The sequence below is a fragment of the Notolepis coatsorum genome (assembly GCF_963971535.1).
Source record: "Notolepis coatsorum genome assembly, chromosome: 4".
Lineage (NCBI taxonomy): Eukaryota > Metazoa > Chordata > Actinopteri > Aulopiformes > Paralepididae > Notolepis > Notolepis coatsorum.
The window spans coordinates 54,715,933-54,739,429 of record NC_140168.1 but is presented as its reverse complement, the minus strand read 5'-3'; the positions used below and the strand labels follow the sequence as shown (position 1 = coordinate 54,739,429).

At 46.0% G+C, this 23,497-nt stretch overlaps 1 protein-coding gene across 3 annotated transcripts in view; it reads right to left on the bottom strand.

Moving 5' to 3' along the window:
- The window catches only part of bzw2 (basic leucine zipper and W2 domains 2), an 81,163-nt gene extending 65,738 nt beyond the window's left edge, over positions 1–15,425 (bottom strand). For 2 of the 3 annotated variants that reach the window (XM_084311765.1, XM_084311766.1), the window contains exons 1-3: positions 15,340–15,425; positions 14,913–14,983; positions 5,553–5,729 (exon numbers count right to left, since the gene is read on the bottom strand). In XM_084311765.1, the coding sequence (XP_084167891.1) occupies positions 5,553–5,729; positions 14,913–14,976 (241 nt within the window). In that variant the 5' untranslated portion in view covers positions 14,977–14,983; positions 15,340–15,425. The remainder of the gene's footprint in view (positions 1–5,552; positions 5,730–14,912; positions 14,984–15,339) is intronic. The other variant, XM_084311767.1, reaches the window with a different exon arrangement.
- Between the last annotated feature and the right edge of the window lie 8,072 nt (positions 15,426–23,497).

The window sequence follows — 23,497 nt, the reverse complement described above, 5'->3', positions numbered from 1 at the left end:
TTTTTTTAAAAGGGCACTTTTAAGGCTGAAAAAGGCAGGTGCTCAAGCACCGCTTGGGCTCTATGTGTGCACGTGCCTGCTGCTTAATAAGAGAAAATATATACATTCGAGGGGGAAGAAACTACATGCCATTTCTGTCTGTCATTTCAGCACCAGGCGCTGTCCATCTTATTACCTCTGTGCGCTTCAAGGCTATGGGTGCCTATTGTATTGTCATAGATAGAACAACAGTCTGAGCATGCGTAGTGAGCTGTGGCGTCATAGTTTATCTAGACTATGCGTTTACAGTGGCTACACGGATCCACTGAACGGATATTTTGGAAAATCTTCACTTTAAAATGCGTTTAAGAAAATCTCTGTTTATGTTTCTGAAAACACCCTTTATGTGTGGATGAAAGGCCCAATCGTGGAATAAAATGTGCGTTTGGCAAAAGATCCAGATACGTGGGGACATGGCCCTCTCTCTCTCTCTCTATACCACAACTCCAACACCTTACTCCGCTCAACTCACTCCTCTCTCTCTCCGTGTTAATGTAGTGTGTGGGACGATTGTGTGTGCATGTGAGGTGTGTGTCCACTAATTATGTGCAGGTGTACTATATCAGTACTAATCAGCTAGTGTGTGTGTGCATGTGAGGTCGGTGTGCCTAAATGCTGTGCAGGTGTGCTCTATCAGTACTAATCAGCTACCTAAGTGACGGATATATGTCCCATCCTTCACGTATCCAAAGGAGGGGGGAGGAGATCTGTCACAATATATATATATCAAGTGTGGTATGACACAAAAACAAAATATCCATTCATTGGCATTTGGACGATGCAGACTATATTATAGAATGATATAATTGTCCTAAAACGATGCTATGGGTGATACAGGCAGGGCATATTATTGCAGCTGGATCCCAGTTCGTCCCTGGGTGAAGTTATTTTGACGGAGCCCCGGTGTGGACTTTTCTCCGCCATGCAAAATTGTGAATATGCTGTGCCTGGGTGTGCAATGTTCTTAAGGAATGAGAAGAGCGCTGATAACTGAAGTTCAAGTTCAAGTTCTTTAATAGTTGTCATACAGAAGTACAGAATACTTTCATACAAAATGCTTCTTACTGTTACGCTCCAGAGACTGTGCTAGACAAGATAGTATCAAATAACATAATAACATAATATAGCATGAATTTAGAAGAAGAAGAATGAGGTCACAGTTGTTCGGTATAGACATATGTACAATGTTCTGAGTTACCATATAATATACAATACACAATACTATGCAGTGTACTAATGTACAGTACTATCTAGTGCAAAGCAGAAATGGGATGAGGTACAATTTTAGGTACAATTTACAGTAAGGTGTACGAGTTGTAGTGCAATCCTTCATCCATAAATATAAAGTGTGGGGAGTGGGTGCTACAGTGTGTTTGTTTAAAGTGGGTGTGTGCTATAAAGTGTGTGTAGTGGGTGCTACAGTGTGTTTGTTTAAAGTGAGTGTGTGCGTGTGGATGTGTGTGCTATGTGTGTTTGGTGGTTGTTGTTGTGTAGTGTTCATTCATTGTTCGTTTAGCAGCCTGATGGCCTGGGGATAGAAGCTACTTCTGAGTCTTTCTGTGCTCGCCTTGAGACTCCTGTGTCGCTTGCCTGACGGCAGCAGTTCAAAGAGGCAGTTGTTCGGGTGGCTCGAGTCCTTAATAATTCTCTTAGCCTTCCCCTTGCAACGCTTGTTGTAAATGTTCTGGAGGGTGGGGAGCCCCCCTCCAATTGTGCGTTCGGCTGAACGTGTCACTCTTTGTAGTCTGCTTTGGTCTTTTGCAGTGCTATTCCCAAACCAGGAGGTGATGTTGCCGGTCAAGATGCTCTCTATTGTACATGAGTAGAAGTTCTTAAGGATCTTCTGGCTGACTTGGAACTTCCTTAGGCGCCTGAGGAAGTAGAGGCGTTGTCGTGCCTTCTTCACCACACTGTTAATGTGTATGGTCCATTTCAAGTCCTCGGATATGTGGGCTCCGAGGTACTTGAAGCTGTTGACTCTCTCAACCGGTGCCCCGTCGATGCTGAGGGGGCTGTAGTCCTTGACCCCCGACCTCCTGAAGTCCACAATCATCTCCTTTGTTTTGCTGACGTTCAGGGAGAGGCTGTTTTCCTGGCACCATCCCGCCAGGACCTTGACCTCTTCCAGGTAGGCCCTCTCGTCGTTGGCAGAGATCAGGCCCACCACCACTGTGTCGTCAGCAAATTTGACGATTGTATTGCTACTCCGCTGAGCCACACAGTCGTGTGTGTACAGGGAGTAGAGGAGGGGACTCAGAACACAGCCCTGGGGGGCCCCTATGTTGAGGGTGATGGATGAGGAGGTGCAGTTGCCTGCTCTCACCACCTGGGGTCTGCCAGTCAGGAAGTCCAAGACCCACTGGCAGAGGTCATAGCCCAAGCCCAGGTCCCTGAGCTTGGCTATGAGTATGGAGGGGACTATGGTATTGAATGCCGAGCTGTAGTCGATGAATAGCATTCTCACATAGTTCCCCTGCCTCTTGTCCAGGTGTGATGCTGCTGTGTGCAGCACATGGGATATGGCGTCCTCCGTGGACCTGTTGGGGCGGTATGCAAATTGCAGGGGGTCCATGTTGATGGGGAGGGAGGAGCAGATGTAGCCCTTTACTAGCTTCTCAAAGCACTTCATGGCTATGGAGGTGAGAGCTACAGGGCGGTAGTCGTTGAGGCAAGCAGGCTTGGATTTTTTGGGTACAGGGATAATAGTGGACTTCTTCAGGCAGGTGGGGATGACAGCCTGTTCTAAGGACAGGTTAAATATGTCAGTGAATACTGGGGCCAGTTGGTCGGCACAGACTTTTAGGACGCGGCCGGGGATGCCGTCCGGACCTGCTGCCTTCCTGATATTCACTTTTTTAAAGGTCCGCCTCACCTCATGCTCTGTTACCCTGAACACTGCGCCTCCATCAGCAGCCGACCCCCCCCCCCCCATTGCCGAGGCTTGTGAGCTGGTGTTGTTATTACCAGCATCAAACCTCGCATAGAAGGTATTGAGGTCGTTTGCTAAGGAGATGTCATTGTTCAGTTTGAGGGAGGCGCCTTTGTAGTCTGTCATCGTTTTGAGCCCCTGCCACATAGCTCTAGAGTCAGCTTGAAGCCCCAACATGCTGATGATGTCTCCCTCCTACTCCATCCCTTTTGACAAATGTTCCGCTCTGCGCGAAGGATGCATCTCTGGTCACCAAATTAATCCACGTTTGCACCGAAACTATCAGGAACTGCATTGCGTGGAACTCTTTTCCTTCGACCCATTGTTCTCTGCGTTTGCAAAGTGGTGAAAAGATCTGCAAACATTAGGCTAATTAGTCCAGTGACGTGTGAAAAAGGTCTCACACAATTTTCTCTGATCAGATCTTCGTGATCACGGTTGAATGAACAGATCAATGTTCCCGGCAGACTATTTTGCCATACTGGTCCTCGCATTGAACAGGAACGTGCAACAGACCACACAATGCACTGGTTTCCAAACTAGGCATGCCTGAATTGTCTACTAATAATGTACTTGAGCTGCAAACATTTCACCTGCTTAGTTCATACAATCTAATTGTAACTAAGAGATTTGCTGATATTTTGTGCATAGATCACTACATACATAGCTTATATGCATTCCATGTTCACATTTCTTTGTTGAAAGCAGATGACATTGGTGAAATGGACGTTAAATGTCTATCAAATTAAATACTTGCTACAAACTTAGGACTGTTCTGACAGCACAATATTGATGTAACTAAAACATTTGCTGGGGGCCTGTTTTCCTGGATGTTTTAATAAAAAAAATTCACCCCCAGTTCCTTTTTGGGGGTAAAATAATCTCCCAGAACTTCTGTTTAGAGCCTGGTCCCCACGGTGCAAACTCACTGAGTTCCTGAACAAGTCCCTAGATCTGGGGGAAATTTCCTGTGGTGTAAGCATGCCTTTACATCCACGTGTGCCAGTGCCCTGAGCTTACCCCTCATGGAAATAGGGCCCTAAGTCTCTATCCTGAGAGCCAGCAGGATTAGGTGAGGCCTTCTGTTGAACCTCCAGTCAGGATCATATCACCCCTAGCCTCTCTACTATACACTCGGACTGGTTGCCTGTTCGTTTTGGTTAGGTCTGTCCACCAGCTAGATCTCACATCTCTTGGTCCACTATGAAATGAAGCGCAACATAACATCCTAAGTCAGGCCCTTCTTGGCTCTTCCAAGGTCCAGGCCAATGACTAAAAGGTGACCAGGGTTCCCAGGCTTTGGAATGCCTTACCTGAGGTCAAGGTTAGCAAAATCAGCATCATCTTCTAAATCACATCTAAGACACACACACACACCCCCCTGGTCATTTCTGCACTGCTCAGTTACAACTGCTACTCTTGCACACAACGTGTTTAGTATTATAGTTTTATATGCGTATATTGGACATCTTGCACATGTGCTAAGTTGAGCCCCCCCCCCCCCCCCCCTGAACTTCCCTTTGTCCCCACACTCAGCCCCCCCGCACCCCTTGTTAAGTATCCGCCCTGGGACAGCAACTTCTTCACATTGTCTTCCTCAGGCCTGACCAGAGACCCATCTGCCTAGCTCCTGATCTGCCTATTTGTAATTGACTCCTAATGCCTTCCTAATAGATTTGTATCAACCATGGAGATCTCAGATCTGGTATAATTGACATTATCGGTTCCACCACAGCTATATAACCTTTCGCACCAACCTGAGACACTACGTTTATATAGCTCCGATACATAACTATGTTCACAACTGTTACTATAACCCTGTACATTCTGCTACATTTTATACCTGTAGAGAAACAGGGCATTTTACAATGTCTTTTTTACAATGTCTTATTCGTGTCCCTAACTTGTTTTTAGATGCAAAGCAGCTCTATGACTGGTAATGCCACTAGCTCCTTCATCCATGAGCTGTACTGTATTGTACCCATTCTGCAATCTGTTAATAAAATGTTCAATCAATAAATCAATCAGTCACTCACACCGCTCTGCCCCCTAGTGGCATCAACGCCAATCAACGGCAATCACACTTTCACATGACGTCGACATAAGGTACCCCAGACAGACCATGGTAACTATGAACTCTCCTGGTAGGAAAACATTACATTAGGTTGAACACCATATTTTACTGACATTCTGAGCCGTGTTTATACTGAAGCCACGTTAGCTAGTATTTAAGTTACTGACATTCTGAGTCGTGTTTCACTATTGGCTTTGGTGATTTGGAGGAGAGAGACGGGCATGGCACTTTGTGTAAGACCAGTTCAATATATACGAGAATGCTTCACGTCTATGACACTGTGTGTCATTGTTACTATTATTAGTTAATTCCTTTTCACTCTTTCATTATTGAGATTACCTATTTTTTGTAAAGCAATTTGTAACCACATTTTAGAAAATTCATCTAAATTAAATCATTAATTTAATTATTATTATCATCCCTGCTGTTCTGAGGCAGACTCGTCTGGCAGTACCATCCAGCCCGACTGTGATTAACCCTGCAGGTCTCAACGGTCGTAAATACACTCACCGAGCATGCTCCCCGCAATGAGGATGTCAAACAAGGTGTCGGCATAGCGACGGTAGTCCACCCGCGAGCCCGTGACATCGAGAAACTTGGCTACAGCGTCGAGGTCCCCACCCGCTTCGTTAAGGCCCACAACAATAATGTCTCGAAAAACTGTGGGCTCAAACTTCTCCTTTTCATCTGGGGAGAGAGAGAGAGAGAGAGAGAGAGAGAGAGAGAGAGAGAGAGAGAGAGAGAGAGAGAGAGAGAGAGAGAGAGAGAGAGAGAGAGAGAGAGAGAGAGAGAGAGAGAGAGAGAGGAGGATGCTCACATGGATGCTCACATGCCACAGAATGTAATTTCCCCAAGGGGATCAATAAAGGAATATCTTATTTTATCTTAAGATCTCGTACAAAATGGCAAATTATATGGTATACCAAAAATAAGTTTGCGTAAACAATGTAGAGTGTCAACAGCTTACATAGTGCTAGTGACTCTACCTCACAGTCCATGGCACACAGATCCTTATCTCCTGAAGCTTTTGTATTTATTTGTATTTATCTATGTTATAACTCAGAACATCATTTGATTGACAGGGGACTAAACCTCTCTAGCTTTAATCCAATGAGGATTTATTTTCCTCACAAAGCCCTTGCATTGTTTAATTCCCTTTAATAGTAAACAGTCTCTGTATTGAAGAGTCATTCAAACCAACCAGTCTCCTCCTCCTGTGTGAGTTATCATTCACTGTGACAAGCTGTTATTTTTAAATGGAAGGAAGGAATCAGGAGAATGCCGTCCTCAGTGTCAGCCTTCCTTCCATACCCTCCGCTGGTATCCATGTAACCCTGGTAAACATGGCAGACACGCTGCGCAGAGGGGGCCACGTACGCGCGCTGCACCAATGCTGCACAGTATCTAGCACGGTAACTAGCATTCTGCCACTGTGACCGTGACATTCTAGGAACTGGATCACGTCTGGGGTGGCAGCAGGGGGTCTGACAGGGCTTATGGTGTGTTGTATAACAGTGAGGCAATGAATGCAGTCGGACAGAAGCAACCTGTTAGCGCTGCGGAACCCTGGAACACCAGCTGTACTGATGGGATGGCCTGGGCCCTGGGGGATTGTTAAAGGCCTGGTTAGAACGTGGTGTCTGTGTGTGTGCATATTGGCCAATGGCTGCTTTACCTTTGACTGACATACCACAAACCAATTTTCAACCAATCCCGATAGATAAGGACTTTTAGCCCCATAACGTGATAAATGACACAAATGGCATAATTTAAATTAATAGAATGTATATTTCTTGATGTGGTTAAGGTAATCACTGGACACATAATTGTCTGCCACAATTACTGTAACTATTAGGGAAGGTTTGCACTGCTTGATATTAACTGAGATGCAGTGTTGACAGACTGGTTTGTCAGATTATATTCAAATCACTAGACAGCCGGCTTTGGTCAACATTCAAATACAAACAAACAGTACGGCTACAGTTTGTATGCTTTTACTAATAGGAAACTGCGGTCTCAAAATAACCAGTGATGAATGACAATAATGGCAGAGTAAAAAGTAATATGAAAGTGTTGATGGTAGAGACGAAAACAAAACTTGCATTATCAATATTTTAACACTTTGGTCGCCAGGCTTATATTCTTAATATACCATCCTCCGCCAGCTCTATTTGTCTATGGGGATGTTTACCTTCTTTGCAGGGCTATAACTTTTTAAATTGTATTGCTAAATTGACATATGGCCCATTCAACGTCAAGTATCTATTGTTCAGGGTGTAGCAACGTTATACTTTTTCATTCACATATTCATACTAAAATACGGTCTAAAGTATAAGTATGTTTTTATCGTTTTCTGCAGCTTTCTCCAGAACGTGATTTATAGCCCCAAATGCATTATATTGATGATCAAATACAGTTTGATAGGAATCTGCACGAGAATTTTTTTTTCAAATGGACGTGCTTCTAGAAGTTACTACTGATCATCTGATGTTGACCGGATGGGGGGGGGGGTCGTTTATAATTCCGTGGCCAACGTTAGATGATTCATCTAGTGTGGGTGATATGATCATTAGAGCAGTTAGTATCGAACACGTTAAAAAATAACGCTGAATCTTACCGTAGCTTCCTCATAGCGTTGGGCGATGAGCGTGGAACAGAAATATTCCTATTATGGGATGTAGAAATATGCGATCCATTTCCAGGTTGTATAATAGTATATACGTCCAAATCATGTTGTTTATCGAGTTATTGGTAACGGATTGCTATCCGTTGTGTCTAGCTCGAGTCCTGGGACTATTACAGAGTGATCGGACCGAATTGAAATGAGCACCAGCTTCCATTTCCTGTTTCCGCTCTGGGCGATCCGCCGATCGGCCACCAGATGGCGCTCTTGAACCGTTGGAGAGTTGAGAGGGGATCAGCAGTAGATCTCAAGTCTCCGGGGGAGAAATATGATTTCGATCACAGATTTTTGAAATATTGATATCAAAGACGTGGTACAGCGTCTTTGGCAGAATGAGCATGGCGGGGAAAGACGTGCTACGGCGTTTCTGGCGACCATAGTGTTAAGCACTGTTGGTAGATGCAGAAAGATTTGTCAAGACAAAGGTCCAATATTGCCCACCTCTCTAGTATAGACACCAACGTTACTCCTAATATTAAAGAGGGGATGTTGCTGTCATCAGTCTGTGGTGTGATGCCAGTGTCCTCTTTTTCTTTTTTTAAAGATTTATTTTTGGCGTTTTATCGCTTTATTGCTACTGGGCAGTCCAGTAGAGAGAGACAGATGAGAAATGGGAGACAGAGTGGGGGGAAGACATTCGGAAAATAACGACGGGTTCGGGAGTCGAACCCGGGTCGGCCGTGTCGCGGCTGAGCGCGCTATGTGGTTCGCCACTGGGGCGCCCTGTGTCCTCTTTTTCAACGTTGTATGCTGGGGGGGCTACATCAACTCAAGGGACACCAACAAACTGAACAAGCTGGTGAGGAAGGCCAGCTCCATAGTTGGGGTCGAACTTGTCAAACTTGAGGCGGTGGCCAAGAGGAGGACAAGGTAAAAAGCTGGATGCTATACTGAAAAACCCCACCCCCTATGAGGAGCTAGCTAGGATGAGGAGCGTATTCAGCCATAGACTCATCCCCCCACGACACACCACAAACTGCCTCGGCCAGTCTTTTGTGCCAGTAGCCATCAGGCTCCACAACCGTGGGCACGGACTGCTGCCAATTGCTGGAGAGCTAAGGGCTGGTGAACTTGAAGGAGTATCTGACTCTTAATAAACACTGCACGGACTCTGGTTTGCACCATGTATACCGTCATCACTATTACTACTGTCTGATTGAATCCTGCCACTCACTACTGTTCACTACTGCTATTAATAAAGGAACATTTGACTTGACTTCATCCAGGGTATTACTTATGTTTCAAACTCCTCTTTGCCCCTCTGGAGTCTCTCACTCACTCTCCTCCTTCAAAAAAGCACACAAACACACTTTTTCAAGTCTGTTTATAATCTCTTATCATATTGTATTTGTTTATAATCTCTCTAATCATATATCATTATTTGTTTTTATTTGTCCCTGTTATAATGTGGGTTCACCGGGTTACGTCAGTGAGACCTTCACCTGCAGTGTCCTATGAGACACACCTACTTAGGTAGTATAATGAGTAACAGCTGTGTGTTGCACTGGACCTGTATTGCTTTTGACAGCGTGAAATAAACATCACAAAAGAACATTTGGACTGGAACTTTACATTATTACATTGGCGACGAGGATAAACTAAACAGCTTGGAGTTTTAGCCGAACGTTAGAAAAATGATGACGTATGGGAAAATCCAGGAGTTTTATCAAGAAACAGATGATTGGCAGCAGGGACGTGCACAGGACTTTAGAAAGGCAGGTGCCCGTAATCATAAAAGGGCATTAATTATTAAGTCTAATGCGAGTGCGCGCAGCGCGCGAGCGCGATTTTTGGGGTTAATACAAGTCTATCATGGTACATTCAGTTTCACCGATAGATGTCACCAAAACTACATAGTGTCCCTTTAATAACACAATATGCGCTCCAGACCAACAGCTACGGGAGGGGGGGGGAGAGAGAGAGAGAGAGAGAGAGAGAGAGAGAGAGAGAGAGAGAGAGAGAGAAGCATAACAGAAGAGAGAGAGAGGGAGAGAGGGAGAGAGAGAGAGAGAGAGAGAGAGAGAGAGAGAGAGAGAGAGAGAGAGAGAGAGAGAGAGAGAGAGAGAGAGAGAGAGAGAGAGAGAGAGAGAGAGAGAGAGAGAGAGAGAGAGAGAGAATGCTGCGTGTTTTCCTGCACTAGCAGCAGGGAGGGAGGGGCTGGGGACTGGGGAGGGCTGATCTGGCGACGTGTTTCACGAAAATATACAGTGCACTGCAAACCCGACATTTTATTTTGTTGGGCAAATACCTTACCTGATGATGTGTACTCTTGCTTTGTTTTAGTTGAAATAGTAACTGTAAAAAAAGAGGTCTCGACTCGAGTGGAGGGCACTGTGAGCTCAACAACAGCTGGATATCAATTTCCTGTTCAGTGCACTGCTGGCCCTGCGCGGTTTACATGTCTCATTGATCAACACCCACCCACGTGCTATGCCTATGCGTAAGGCTGGAAGGACCTATTATTTACGAGAGGGGTGGCATTTCTCTCTCTTTCTTTACCTAATATTTAGATTCTATCGTGACATCTTTCATTTGGAAGGGCAGGGCAGTATATATATATATCTGCAACAGTAAAAAAAAAAAAAAAAAAAAAAAAAAAAAGTGGGTGGCATAAAAAGGGCACTTTCTAATGAGAAATGAAAAAGGCAGGTGCCCGGGCACCCCTTCACCCCTATGTATGCACGTGCCTGATTGGCAGCAGTACGTGGAACGTCTGGAATTCTACTTTGTGGCTAACAATATCACAGATGCAGGACAAAAGCAAGCCATATTCCTGAGTGCATGTGGAGGAAAAGTCTACGCTCTGCTGCACGATTTGTGTCTGCCGGGTAAGCCAGGAGATTCGGACTTGACGGGGCTATTGAAACTGTTGAGTGATCACTTCACGCCTAAACCCAGTGCCATTGTGGAGCGTTTTAAATTTCATTCGAAAACGAGACAGCAAGGACAGTCTGTGTCATCATTTGTAGCCGAGCTGAAGAGAATCACTGAACATTGTGGGTTTGGCGCTACGTTAAATGACATGATTCGAGACAGACTGGTGTGCGGGATAAATGACAATCGCATTCAAAGGCGTCTGTTAACAGAACCGGATGACAGACTCACGTTGGCCAGGGCTATTGAGTTGGCAATCACTATGGAAACAGCGGCTAAAGATATCGCGGAGCTGCAGCAAACGGGAGTGGAGGGACCCATTCATAAATTACAACTACAACCTGCAGCACCGGAGCGCAGACCACCGTCGGCAGGAATCGGATGTTACAGATGTGGAGGAAATCACGGGCCGGCGGATTGCCGATTCATAGATGCAGTTTGTCACAACTGCCAAAGACGCGGACATTTAGCTAGAAAATGCCGCAGCCCCAGGCAGGTCAGACAGCCCAGACAGAACCGGGGAAATGGACTGGGTGCAACCCACACAATGGAGTATGAAGAGGAGGATTATACACACAATCTGTATAATCTGGATGATGGAGAGAGAGTGGAGCCATACAGAGAGCAAGTGTCGGTGAATGGACATGACATTGACTTTGAAGTAGACACTGGTGCAGGTATGACTATTATGAGTGAGGAAACCTACACTAAGATGGGAGGGGGGCCACTCCATCAAACAAAAATAAAACTGTACACATACACCAGAGACAGAGTAGGAGTGTTAGGCAAGATGCACGCACAAGTCACCTACAAAGGGCAGACCAATAAATTAGCATTGCTGGTGGTAAAAGGGGAGGGGCCTAATCTGATGGGGAGAAATTGGCTCAAAGCTATGCGGCTAGACTGGAGAGCCATTTTCAGACTACAGATAGGTCAGCAGCAGGAGTTAAATGCTCTGCTAGCACAACATGAGGATGTTTTTAAAGGCGAGCTGGGCACTTTAATAGGGGCTACAGCCAAGATATATGTGGACCCAGAAGCCAAGCCACGGTATTTTAAAGCCAGGCCATTACCCTATGCTCTCAAGGAGAAAGTGGAGGCAGAGTTGGTCAGATTGGAGAGGGCAGGCATAATTGAGCCTGTGGATTTTTCAGAGTGGGCAGCTCCCATAGTGCCCATACTAAAACCAGACAAGACAACCCGAATATGTGGGGACTATAAAGTGACAGTGAATCCAGTGTCCAAGTTGGACAACTACCCTATTCCCAAAACGGAGGACTTGCTGGCGGTATTAGGGGGGGGACAGAAATTCACAAAATTGGACATGTCACAGGCCTATCAACAGCTCCCACTGAATGAAGAATCTAAGAAATTCACAACAATAAACACCCACCGGGGTCTGTTTCAGTACACCAGGCTACCCTATGGGGTGTCATCAGCACCAGGCATATTCCAGCGCACCATGGATAACCTACTACAAAGCCTTCCCCAGGTGGTGGTGAGAATAGATGATATTCTGGTGACCGGTGACGACGATGCCAGCCATCTACACAACTTAGAGGTAGTGCTGAAGAGACTCTCAGCTGCAGGACTGCGTCTGAGGAGAGACAAATGTGTGTTCATGGTACCAGAGGTGGTTTACCTGGGTTATCGAATTAACCACAAAGGGATTCAACCAGTGGCTGACAAGGTACAGGCCATTGTAAATGCCCCACAGCCGACTGACCAGACACAGTTAAAGTCTTTTCTGGGCATGCTAAACTATTATCACAAGTTCCTGCCAAATGTGTCGACCATATTGGAGCCACTACACAAGCTTTTGAGAAAAGAGATCCCATGGAGATGGGGAAAATGTCAGACCCAGGCATTTGAGGAGGCAAAAAAGTGCCTCCAGTCTGAAACATTATTAGTGCACTTTGATGAGACAAAGCCGCTCTACTTGGCTTGTGATGCATCACCTTATGGCGTCGGAGCAGTATTATCACACCGGTTTCCAGATGGCTCCGACAGGCCAATCGGATACATGTCACGGTCACTGTCATCAGCAGAACGGGGCTATTCACAGCTAGAGAAAGAGGCGTTGTCTATCATTTTTGGTCTAAAGAAATTCCACCAGTATCTGTTTGGAAAACACTGCACTATTGCGACGGATCACAAACCACTACTAGGCCTTTTGGGAGAGAGTAAGGGCATCCCACAGCTCGCGGCAGCCAGAATGCAAAGATGGGCATTCATTTTAGCCGCCTATGAGTACACCTTGGAGTATAAGGAGGGCTCAAAAAACGGGAATGCAGACGCACTGAGCAGACTCCCACTGCCCATAAAGCCCGGAAATGTACCACAGGAGGAAGAGGTGGTGCTGCTTATGGAGCATATGAATGGTACACCACTGCAGGTAAAAAACATCCGAGACTGGACTCGTCGGGACCCTATCCTGTCCAGGGTCCACCAGTGGTTGTTGCAGGGCTCCTGGCCCTCACAGAGCACAGACCCAGAAATACAGCCTTACACGAGACGACAATATGAACTGAGTGTGGAGGACGGGTGCATCCTGTGGGGAAGTAGAGTGATAATACCACCACAAGGAAGACAGACTATGATCAAGGAGCTTCATGAGGCTCATCCAGGGGTCTCAAGAATGAAAACATTGGCCCGCAGTTATGTGTGGTGGCCAAACATGGATGCAGATTTAGAGTCAGCAGTGCGCAGCTGTCATTCGTGTCAGTTGAACCAAGCCGCCCCAGCAGCAGCACCTTTACACCCGTGGGAGTGGCCAGACCAACCTTGGATGAGGCTGCATGTGGATTTTTGTGGGCCAGTATATGGAAAGATGTTTCTAATAGTCATTGACGCCTATTCAAAGTGGATTGAGGCTCACCCAATGCAGTCTATTACTTCATCCATGACAGTGGAGAAATTGAGGAGCATTTTTGCCACCCATGGAATCCCAGCAGTCCTGGTTAGTGATAATGGACCAAGTCTGGTTAGTGCAGAGTTCAAACACTTCCTAAGAAAAAACGGCATAAAGCATGTGACAACGGCACCATACCATCCATCTTCGAATGGCTGTGCTGAGCGTGCAGTGCGGGTGTTCAAGGAGGGCATCAAGAAGATGGGGGAGGGTAGTGTGGAGACAAAGCTATCCAGGTTCTTGTTTAAGTACCGATCAACCCCTCAGACCACAACCGGAGCTACGCCAGCTGAGCTACTCATGAACCGGAGAATCAGAACTCAGTTGGATCTAGTGCGTCCTTCACTAGCGAATAGAGTTGGACTAAATCAGGACAAACAAAAAGAGCAGCATGACAAGCATGTCAGGGACAGGATGTTCACAGAGTCTGACTCCGTCTATGTGAGAGGGTGCTCAGGCCAGAAGTGGATTCCCGCAACACTCACAGAGAGGACCGGTCCAGTGTCTTGGAGGGTGACACAAAAGGACGGCAAGTTGGTGAGACGTCATCAGGATCAGATGCGTCCATGTTATGATCAAAACACCACGCCAGCAAGTCTACCGGAGGAGAGCTTTTCACCACAAGAAGCAGTCCATCCAGGGTCAGAGACTCCTGCACCCGAGGCAGTCGTGTTGAGGCCTCCGGAACCTCCTGCACCCGAGGCAGTCGTGCTGAGGCCTCCGGAACCGGGTCCAGAAATAGGACGTCGTTATCCAGGTAGAGTTAGGCAGGCACCCACTTATTTTAATGCAGGGGCAGAATAATCCCCTTGGGTGTCTGGAGGAGGGGCAGTCTACCGCCTACCTTGTAGCTGAGAAGCTTAAAAAATGTATACCAATGATATTTCAAAACTATGGGGGAAGGGATTGTTATAATGTGGGTTCACCGGGTTACCTGCAGTGTCCTATGAGACACACCTACTTAGGTAGTATAATGAGTAACAGCTGTGTGTTGCACTGGACCTGTATTGCTTTTGACAGCGTGAAATAAACATCACAAAAGAACATTTGGACTGGACCTTTACATTATTACAGTCCCCATGCTAATTTTTAGTTTTTGTTGTTATATTTTCAACTCAAGTGTCCCTGAGGGTGTTGTTAAAAATGTATCATTATTATTATTATTATGAAAGCAACATATACCTGTATACTATATACTACTATATACTGATACTTATAGTAGTTGATATCCATTACCACTACCAAGAGTAATGGACCATTGTTACTGCACAAATAAACATCACAAGGTTCTAATTAATAGAAATGGGTCAATCATATCAAAGGGACGCCAATCCCTCCCTACTTTGTTTACTTGCCAACCTATGTGGTAAACAGTGAATGAACAGCCATCTTTAGTACTCACCCCTTTTTCTGGTCTTGAACCGCTGGCCTGTAAGCACTGGCTTCTGTTGCTTACCGGTAGTCATAAAAGTCCTGAAAAGAAACACAACACACACCAGAAATCAGCTAATCATTCAATATACGGCTGGTAATAGCTACAGTACTGTGACATCAGCTTCCATTTGGTCCTTGTTTTGAAGGCTCCGCAATGAAGCAGCACTCCAACAGTTCAAACCACACATGACACTATTTATTATCAAGCGTCCTCTCAACATGGCCTGATGAAAAGGAAGGTCTCACCACCCGCTCTCTAATGGATAACCCCTACAAGCTGTGATGAAACCCGGGACTTGGCTCCCTTGCCACAAGCGCAGGTTTTCACATTGCTCAACATCCAAAACGACACCCCACACAACTTGAAAGAGAATAGGTCAGAGCGCGGTGCTTACCCACTGCGAGTTCCTCGTACCACCAGTGAGTTGAGAGCGGAGTTGCAACTGAGCGGTCTGTCTGAGAGCGGTCTGTTCAGCTTGTTGCCAACCTTGTACTCTGGGCTAAATATAGCAAGGCTCATCCCTGTAGTACAAACCTCTCTCTCTCTCTCTCTCTCTCTCTCTCTCTCTCTCTCTCTCTCTCTCTCTCTCTCTCTCTCTCTCTCTCTCTCTCTCTCTCTCTCTCTCTCTCAGGCTTGGGACACACACGTCATATTACTGAAAGGACATGTCCAGCCATGACTACCACACACGCACAGACTGCTGTCCCTCGTGCACACACACACACACACACACACACACACACACACACACACACACACACACACACACACACACAATTTTCCCATTACATAAATCCATTTGTGCCATAATGCCTCAATATCAGACAATCCCGTCACAAATGTAGTTGTTTCTCAAATTGATATGACACATTCACAATGGCTACGTTCACACTGCAAGCTTTAGTGCTCAATTCTGAGTTATTGCTCAGATTCTCTTTTGTTTGGCTGTTTACATCATTTAAATGTGGCCAATATCAGATTACGTAAATTAACAATAATGATGATGGACATAACATGGCGGACACTGAAATCACAGTTTATGGTTTAATTCACAAGTTGAATGCAGTGGAGGCCAGCTAATTACAACAAATCAGACATGTATCTGATTTAGAACCACCATGTGAAAGTGGCCCAAATCAGAATAGAAAAGATCACATTCCATGTAATTTGTGCTGTTCACACTGTTATAAAAAAAAAAAAACAGATCTGAGTCACAAAAAAACAGGAAACTTTTCCCTGCAGTCTGATCGTAGCCAGTGATTCCTATCTTGCATCGCACACACAATCCTGTCCATTGTATAATACCCGCCCCCCGGGCCTTCCGCAATCACAAATAACCTGTGTGGGGGAGGGGGGGGGAGGGGGGGGGCGACTCTGTCAACACGGCCAACACAAACTTGCATCTCATCGCACACACTACAACAGTCTGTTAAATCACTTTAAGAAAAAAACTTTTTTTCCAGAAGCTGGTTGAGGCTGAGCTATAGTGAGAGTGACAGTCCTTCAGAGCAATGCGTCTCTTGTCAGTGCGTCTCAGGAGGGTTCAGCGCTGCTTGGTTGAGTCACAGGGATTAAATCACTTTCTAATCCACGACACGTAGAATCCAGCCTGCTCGTCTGCCCCGAAGAAGCCCTCTGGGGTTGGAGGCCCTGTTATAAGCATTACCGTCAGTCAAGATAAAAAAACACTGTAGAATGGAAAATGGGGGTTTGCCTAGTCTCGGTAGGGATTTGACAGTCTGAAATGTTATTTAGGGGAAAATTACATACGTAATCCTAGGCGTGTTTAAAATATTCAGATTAACAAGCCTAAACAGGCTGTTCTGAATGATTTCCCTTGTTGATGTCACACGGGAGACACAAACAATAAATTAGCTTTAATTAATAAATTAGCTGTGCTTTTTTTCGAGCCAGAAACAATGCTTACCTCTACTGCCCAATTTGTAACTATTGTGTGTGGCGTAGCCATGCAGGTATTTTTTATATTTAATAATTTTTATTTATTTGTGCTGCTACACAAGATAGCTACATGGGAAGAAAGAGGTGCCGGAAAATAAACAATACAAATTTGTTTTAGACTATTCTTTGCCAAAAAATGATGTTCCACAGATTCAAGGACATTTTATATAATTATTGAAAAGATACACATAATATGTCCTCTTTAAAAGTCTGTCTGTTTCTGAACTGGCCAAGGCCAAGCACCTGACTGTCTGTTTCTGAACTGGCTGAGACTAAGGCGGCGGTTACACCTTTTGTTTCATTTTCGTTTCATTGTCATACGAGTTTCGCCGCGACGCGGCAGCCTCGAGTCACACTTTTGTTTTTGTCACCTGGGCACAGTGATGTAGTACACTGCCAAAGCAGTAGGTGGCAGTAGGTGGCGAACATGAAGGCAATTTCAACCAATCATAACTTGAATGTGCCAATACACTTCCTGGAAGCTCCAGCAAAGAAAATGTCAACAAGGCAGGCGCCTATGCCGCGCCACCATCTTGCCTATTTACTCAATGCAGCAATTCTTTTTCAGCAAAGCCTAATAAAAGTGCAATAAACAAAACGGATACATTCACTGTGTGTTCTGCCTGTCATTTGTTGATGAAACAAAACGAACATCAACACAAGTGACCACCAAGAGCGGATAGTTTAGTCTAAAAAAAGATCGGTAGCATTGTTAGCTGCATGCTAACGTCAATGTAATTTGCCATTATAACAGTATAGCATTGTGGCTAGAAGCTAACGTTAGCTCACGCTACTTAGCCAGCACCAAACTGATGATATCGGGAGCTATCAGTGGTTAGATAACATTAGAGACAACGCTGTGTGTATTAAACAAAGGTGAATAGATGACTGGGCCATTTTGTTTAATGCTTGTTAAGTTGAAAGAGGAGCTTTGAGCTAACAGGGTTTGATGGCTAACACTAGCTCATGTTATCCAGTGGCAGTGCCAATCGGTAATGCTAGCAGAATGAATGGATGTAAACTTTATTTAACATATTGCATATGGGTACAATACAATACGGCTCAATACAAACAATTGTTAAGGGAATGCAGACTGTTGTAGCTTGGACTGGGGTCCTTATAACAATAACTTGACAACACATAGTAGCTGCAGCTATTTGGTTTGCTGTCACCGGAAGGGCACGCAGATGGTATCTACTGCGCATGGGCGTTTTCGCAACAACGGCTCCGTGCTGACTACACGGCTGTTGTCGGCGCGTTTTTTAGGGGTTCTCCAAAACGCAAACACAATTTAGCGTTTCAGCCGTATCCGCCAAAAAACGCCAAAAAACGCATTTCTGTGTAATAGGGACATCAAACGTATTCAAAAACGAGCCACAAAAACACTAGTCTAACCATGGCCTAAGCACCTGGCTTTCGGTTTTTCTGAACTGGCTGAGACTAAGCACCTGGCTTTCTGTTTCTGAACTGGCTGAGAGTCGACTACGCACCCGCTTTCTGTTTCTGAACTGGCTGAGCCTAAGCACCTGGCTTTCTGTTTCTGAACTGGCTGAGCCTAAGCACCTGGCTGTCTGTTTCTGAACTGGCTGAGACACAATGGAACTGCTCTGTTGCAATTTCTAGAGTGTCGTTTTCAGAAAAGTAAAAAGTACATTTCAGTTTTTCAAAAACTGTATGCTGTGGCTGTCTTTTTACATCACAAAAAACTACAAAATAAGTGTCATTGATACTGTGCACCCCTAATCTCCTATACCTAGCTGTTTGAGTTGCTTGGCATCCTTGTTGATGCGTGTTGTCTTCCTGGGACAGAGAGGCACAGTGCCTGGTCTTCCTGGGACATACTGTAGAGAGGCACTGTGCCTTGTCTTGCTGGGACATAGCGAGGAACTGTGCCATGTCTTGCTTGGACAGAGAGAGGCACTGTGCCTTGTCTTGCTGTGCCTTGTCTTCCTGGGACAGAGAGAGGCACTGTGCGTTGTCTTCCTGGGACAGAGAGAGGCACTGCTGGCTACTGCAGTTGTCTATATCTAGTCTATATCCAGGCACTTTCAGTTTCACTGACCTCTGCCGACGTGCTCTATGGCTAGTTTTATTTCAGCATGCCACGTCGAAGGGAAATGGAGATGGATCGACTGTAGAAGTGAAGTTGGAAATGCTGCTGAAGGACATCCAGCTGGTCCCCTTGCTAAATGCCTTTGAGGAGAGGCTATTCTCCCTCATGAACAGTGTTGGACGGACCAGAGAAATGGATATAGTGTGGAGCTTGTGAAAAGCAAGATTAAAGTCTAAGTGAATTTCTCTCTGACATGCCAATAGTTTTATAAACATGCTCTAAGCAGCGTGGTCCAGCAAGACATATTACTGTAACTTATCAAAAAGCCTAGATGGCACATTATGCACTGCATTCTCCGTGGTGCTGAAACCATTGTCTTGGATTTACTAAATTATGTTTTGGAAGAGGTAGACTAAAGTTAAGGCACCCAGTAACAACTCGATGAACAGCATTCTTACATGAGTGTTGCTCTCATCCAGGTGAGAGATGGCGGAATGTAGTGCTGAGAACATGGTGTCCTCTGTGCTCCTGTTCTCACGGCAGGCAAATCTGTGTTCAAATTGGTGCCAAAACCTAAAGGTCCAACCACTGAAATGATCAAACGCTAAACATAGAATAATTAAATCTGTATATTCTAATGTATTAATTTTTTCATCACAGGGAAAAATTATGAATAGAATTATAAAATGACAGCCATGTTGACAATACAATAGCAAGTCTACAGGCAAAGGAGCAGAGCAAAATGGTTGGAATGCCAAAGATACTGAGTCGACCCATTGTTATTGTGGTCTGATCGCCTTTAGCCTACTATGCTCAAATGCTTTATACATTATGTACATATTATTTATACATAAGTATTCAGCATTACTTTACTGTCCTACAAAAGTCCTGCAAAATTGGCATGCTGTCCTACTGTACATGCCATACAAGGCTGAAACAGGGTATTAGTATCAGACAGTTTTCCCAATACCAACATTTGAAAAAAATTAAATAAAAAAAGTGTCTGTACACCCCTAAGCTCCAGTTACCTAGTTGTTTTGAGTTGCTTGGTATCCTTGTTGATTGGTTCAGCACCAAAAATAACAGATTTGCAAATTATATGATATCACTGAGAGGAAATTGGTGCTGAATTGCTGAAATAACAACCTTGCATGTCAGCATGTGGTAAAACGGTGAGAGCCTTTGTAAGACCTTGTGTATAATATACACTTCATTAGGACATAATGCTTGTATAGCCTATTTTGCTAATTATATAATTATAAATATATCGTATAACTTATATAAGTAATATATACTTATACTCTATACATATCTTTGTTTTTTAGATGAAATTTGTCTTGAGAAGAAATTGAGAAATAGAGTTGCTGAAGTAAATGTTATAAATGTTTCTATGACTTTGTGACACCAAGGACAACATAGGGGTAAATAGCTAAAAACCAAACTAAACTAAAAGTAATTTAGTTATTACTTGCCGTAGGCTTACTCCCAACCACTTATTTCACAAATGTATGAAACATATAACTTAGTGGACTGGATACTAGGTTATGTTTCCACTTACACACAGCTGGAGCTACTAGCTCAAGAGGTACAGTATATCTGAATTCATTCCAATTACATGCATATTGAATATCTGTCTGAGTTACCAAACTGTAGTTAAAACTGTAAATTCATACATTTATTTATTTGTAAATGAACACCTCAAGGGCACCTCGGAACCCATTGGACCCTGCATGTGAACACATGCCTGAGGCCATGTGTCATCATTTCCACCACCTACACAGACAGCAGTACAATGGCCTGGCAACTGCCATAATCAAAATATTACGCAATTCACCAGAGCCATCTGAATGGCCTTCCCCGAGGCCACAACTTACCGGGAATGTTTACCAACAAGACAATATAAATCAGAATATAAATAGCTTTAATAATAAATCAGTAACCACAATCCCACAGCACACACACCCAAGAAAACAAACTTAAAAAAGTGATTTAATGTTCTACGTTAAAAAGATCCACATGTCATATCAGACTACGTGTGAGGGCTGGCCCAGTACTGCACGCTTCCAGGTACCAATTACCATCACGCACCTGAAAGGAGTTTCAAATCAGCTCGAAGGGAGCCCTTATATACATGGGGTTTCTGAACGTTCATTGTCGGGTCGTTTGCTCACCACCACCTGCTGCGTGTTCCTCCCGTGTTGTTTCTCTGTTGTTTCTCCAGTACGTCCTTGGAAGTCGCCGCTGTTACCCCTCTCTGCCTCCGTGGACCCGTGCCTCGTATCTCCCTTTGCCCTTGGTGAGTTTTTGGAAGTATATTTTTGGATGCTCTGTTTTCCTAATTTTTTCCTGGACTCAAGACCTTCATTCTGTTTTTTGTGTGTTCCGTAAACACTGAAGAGGTGTCGCTTGTTTTAGTTACTGGACTCTGCTTAATTACTGGACTGCCTCATATTCCCTACGTTGGATTAATGACATTCTCTTTTTTTCTCTGTTCCGCCCCGGGTGGATATTGAATAAGCTGCAGAGCCGCATAGCCGCAGCGCCACAGAGCCAACTCTGCTCTGGGCCGAGCTGCAGAGCCGCAGAATCTACTCTGCTCAAGGACATTCCCCCTGAATGCTTTTATGTTGTTTTTTGCTCTTTTCTGTTTGTAAATAAATACGCCCATAGTTTTTGGCTAACTCTGAACTACCAGTCTGTGTCGTGCTGTTGGGGTTGTTTACAAACCATAACATTACGACCCGACAATGTTGACCGCAGACGACACAGACAGTGTTAGAGCAGCCTTGGCAGGTCAGATCCAGCTGACCAACGACCACACCCAACAGCTAGGGCCGGCTGCGGCTGCTGTGCAGGACCTCCGGCCCAGGTCCAGCCTATCCAGATTTCTCTAGACACTCTAACCACCCAGCAGACTGCGCAGGGTAATCAGCAGGCTGATATTCTGCACCAGCTGCAGATTCTCAGTGCAGCATTTAACACCCTGCTTTTAACCCCACCTGTGGCAGGAGTCCCAGCCGGACCACCACCCGCCACCGCGACTAACCCTGCGCCTCCCGACCCCGCTCCTCGGGAGCCCCATCTCTCCAACCCTACGATTGTTCGACGGTAACTTCGAGGACTGTGCCACGTTCATCATGCAATGTGAGTTAGTTTTCATTCATCAACCCAGCAGATTCACGACAGAGGGAGCCCAGGTGGCTTACATGACTAACCTGCTCACAGGCTGAGCAACACAGTGGGTTACTGCTTCCTGGTCCATGAGGGCTGACTTCTGTTTTTCATACACAGATTTTGTGGCAGAGCTCCGAAGGGTTTTCCACCACCCAGCTCGTGGCCAGGACCCTGGAGCCCGGTTGGGCACCTTCCGGCAGGGCAGTGGCAGTGTCACCGACTACGGGCTGGAGTTCAGACTGGCCGGGACCGAGAGTGGTTGGAATGATCGGGCGCTTCACCTCACTTTCCTGAGGGGGCTCAACGACGCTGTGAGGGACCAGCTCGCCACCCGGGAGGAGCCCGATTCGCTCGAGGCCCTAATCAGCCTCGCCATCCGCATCGACGGACGCCTCCGGGAGAGAAGGCGCGAGCGAGCACGACTGGGACCCCCAGCCGTTCCCCAGACCTCCCGCACTCGTGACTGGACTGCTGATCGTCCTGTCTCCTCCGCGACTGGTGGTTTTTTTCCCTCCCGACCTGTGACCAAGGAGGAACCCATGCAGCTGGGACGCACACACCTTAGCCCGGCCGAACGGGAGTCCCGGCTCAGGTCCGGCCTTTGCCTCTACTGCGGCCTGGGTGGACACCGTATCTACAATTGTCCTACCCGGCCAAAAGACTAGGCTTGCTGGGACCCCGGGAGATCCTGGTGAGCCGTTTTTCCTGTTCCCACACCCATGCACCACCTAACCATCTGACGATCGTCACCCTGGCCTGGGCGGACCAGCGGGCGACGGTGGGTGCACTCGTTGACTCAGGGGCTGATGAGAGCTTCCTGGATTTTGAGTTTGCCACCCAGGCCAACATTCCACTTGAGAACCTAGAGAGGCCCTTGGAGGTTTTCGCGTTGGATCAGGACCGCCTGGCCGACATCACTCAATGCACCTGTCCTGTCCTCACCATTGCTGGTAATCACGTTGAGAGACTCCAGTTCTTTATTACCAGATCCCCTCTAGTCAGTAGCCAGTAGTTCTGGGTCGTCCCTGAGCCCCACATCGCCTGGTCCTCCGGCACCATCATGGGGTGGAGCTCCTCCTGTCATGCCCAGTGTCTTCAGGCGGCGTCCAGTCCGTCGCCCCGGAGTTCCCCTAGTGTGCCGCCCCCGGACCTCTCAACTATCCCCCCTGAGTACCACGACCTCTGGGAGGTTTTCAGCAAGTCCCGGGCTCAGGCCCTTACGACTGTGCAATCGACCTCCGCTCAGGGGCTCCCCTTCCCGGCAGCCGCCTTTACAGTCTGACCGTCCCTGAGAAGGCAGCGATGGAGGAGTACATCTCTGAGTCCTTGGCAGCAGGCCTCATTCGGCCCTCGTCCTCCCCGGTGG